Source organism: Carlito syrichta, unplaced genomic scaffold, assembly GCF_000164805.1.
Source record: "Carlito syrichta isolate Samal-C Ts95f unplaced genomic scaffold, Tarsius_syrichta-2.0.1 Scaffold308918, whole genome shotgun sequence".
NCBI classification, from domain to species: Eukaryota; Metazoa; Chordata; class Mammalia; order Primates; family Tarsiidae; genus Carlito; species Carlito syrichta.
In genome coordinates, this window is record NW_007253014.1 from 254921 (window position 1) to 256185 (window position 1265).

The window sequence follows — 1265 nt, forward strand, 5'->3', positions numbered from 1 at the left end:
AGCGACCGGGGCCCGTCGGGGGCCCGGCCCCCCGCCTCCTCCTCCTCCTCTTCCTCCCTCTCATCGCGAGCAGACGAGACGAGACGCTGCAGCAGGCGCGTAAAGGCCGCCATCCTTCGGCCCTGGGATCAGGAAGGCTCCACCCTCCCCCCTTAATCGCCTAAACCACCTCAATCCTGGCCCTTGACCTGCACTTAAGTCAGGTTGCACTTCTGAGTCTCCTCTCCCCTTCAAAGCGGGGTTAGAGATCTGGGTCACGCACAAGGGATAATACCGTCGTAGCAAGCTGTTGCACAGCGTTCACCATGTGTCGCACACCATTATACATCATCTCCAATTTACAGAAGAGGAAACCGAGTCACAGAAGAAGTAATCGGTGTTACCGGGAAGTTACCTCTCGAATCTGTGTTCTTACCAGTCGCTTCAGGTCCTGGCTCTGCACGGCCCTCACTTCAAGGGTCTAGTCCCCAGCCTCAAACCCTTTAAATACCGTCCTTTGATTTAGCTCGACCCATCCTCTCTGGGCCCCACCTGGGCTCCACTTGTTTTCCCGTCCCCGTCCCATCCATTCAAGCACACAGGCTCAGACCCTTCTGATTTTCGCAGTCCCCACATCGCCTCTCGCTCCGACCCCGCCCGGTTATTTGAATAATTCTAAAATGGCTTAAGCTTCACCCATGTCCGAACTCCTCTGGCCTCAAAAGTTTCTGAGTCGCTTCTTCTTTTTTTTTTGAGTCGGAGTCTCACTCGGTCGTCCAGACTGGAGCGCAGCGGCCGCTCCCGGCCACCGCAGCCTCGACCTGCTGGGCTCCGGCGATCCTTCCGCCTCCGCCTTCCGAGTAGCCCGAATTACAGGGGCGCGCTACCACGCCCGGCTGAGTTTTTGACTTATTGTAGAGATGAGGTCTCGCTGCCCAGGTGGGTCTCGAACCCGCGGGCTCAGGCCATCCACTCACCTCAGCCTCCCAAGGCGCGGGATTACAGGCTGAGCCACCGAGCCGGCTCCGAGTTGCTTCTTTTTGCGGGCTCGGACACAACATCAGAGCGTTAGAACCCTTCTGCCCCCGCGCCCGCCCCCAGCCACGCCCCTAGCTCAGTCCTCATCCTCTCTGCCGAGACTCCGGCACCATTCTCTCGGCGGCCCCTCGCGCTACCCTCGACTCCGCCCCCCGGCCTAGAGGCTTCGCCCCCTCGGTCTCGGCCCCCGGAGCGACACCTGCCCTCCCCCTCCTTCCCCGTGGCGCACGCTCCGAGCCCCGCCCCGA

The 1265-nt window shown here is 60.9% G+C and overlaps 1 protein-coding gene across 1 annotated transcript in view; it reads right to left on the reverse strand.

Annotated features, from left to right (window-relative positions):
• Nucleotides 1–113, reverse strand: part of PPM1N (protein phosphatase, Mg2+/Mn2+ dependent 1N (putative)) — a 3112-nt gene extending 2999 nt beyond the window's left edge. Inside the window, 1 exon segment of the mRNA XM_021716767.1 lies at nucleotides 1–113. This exon segment is cut by the window's left edge and continues 13 nt beyond it. Coding sequence (XP_021572442.1) covers nucleotides 1–113 — 113 coding nt within the window.
• Nucleotides 114–1265: the final 1152 nt, after the last annotated feature.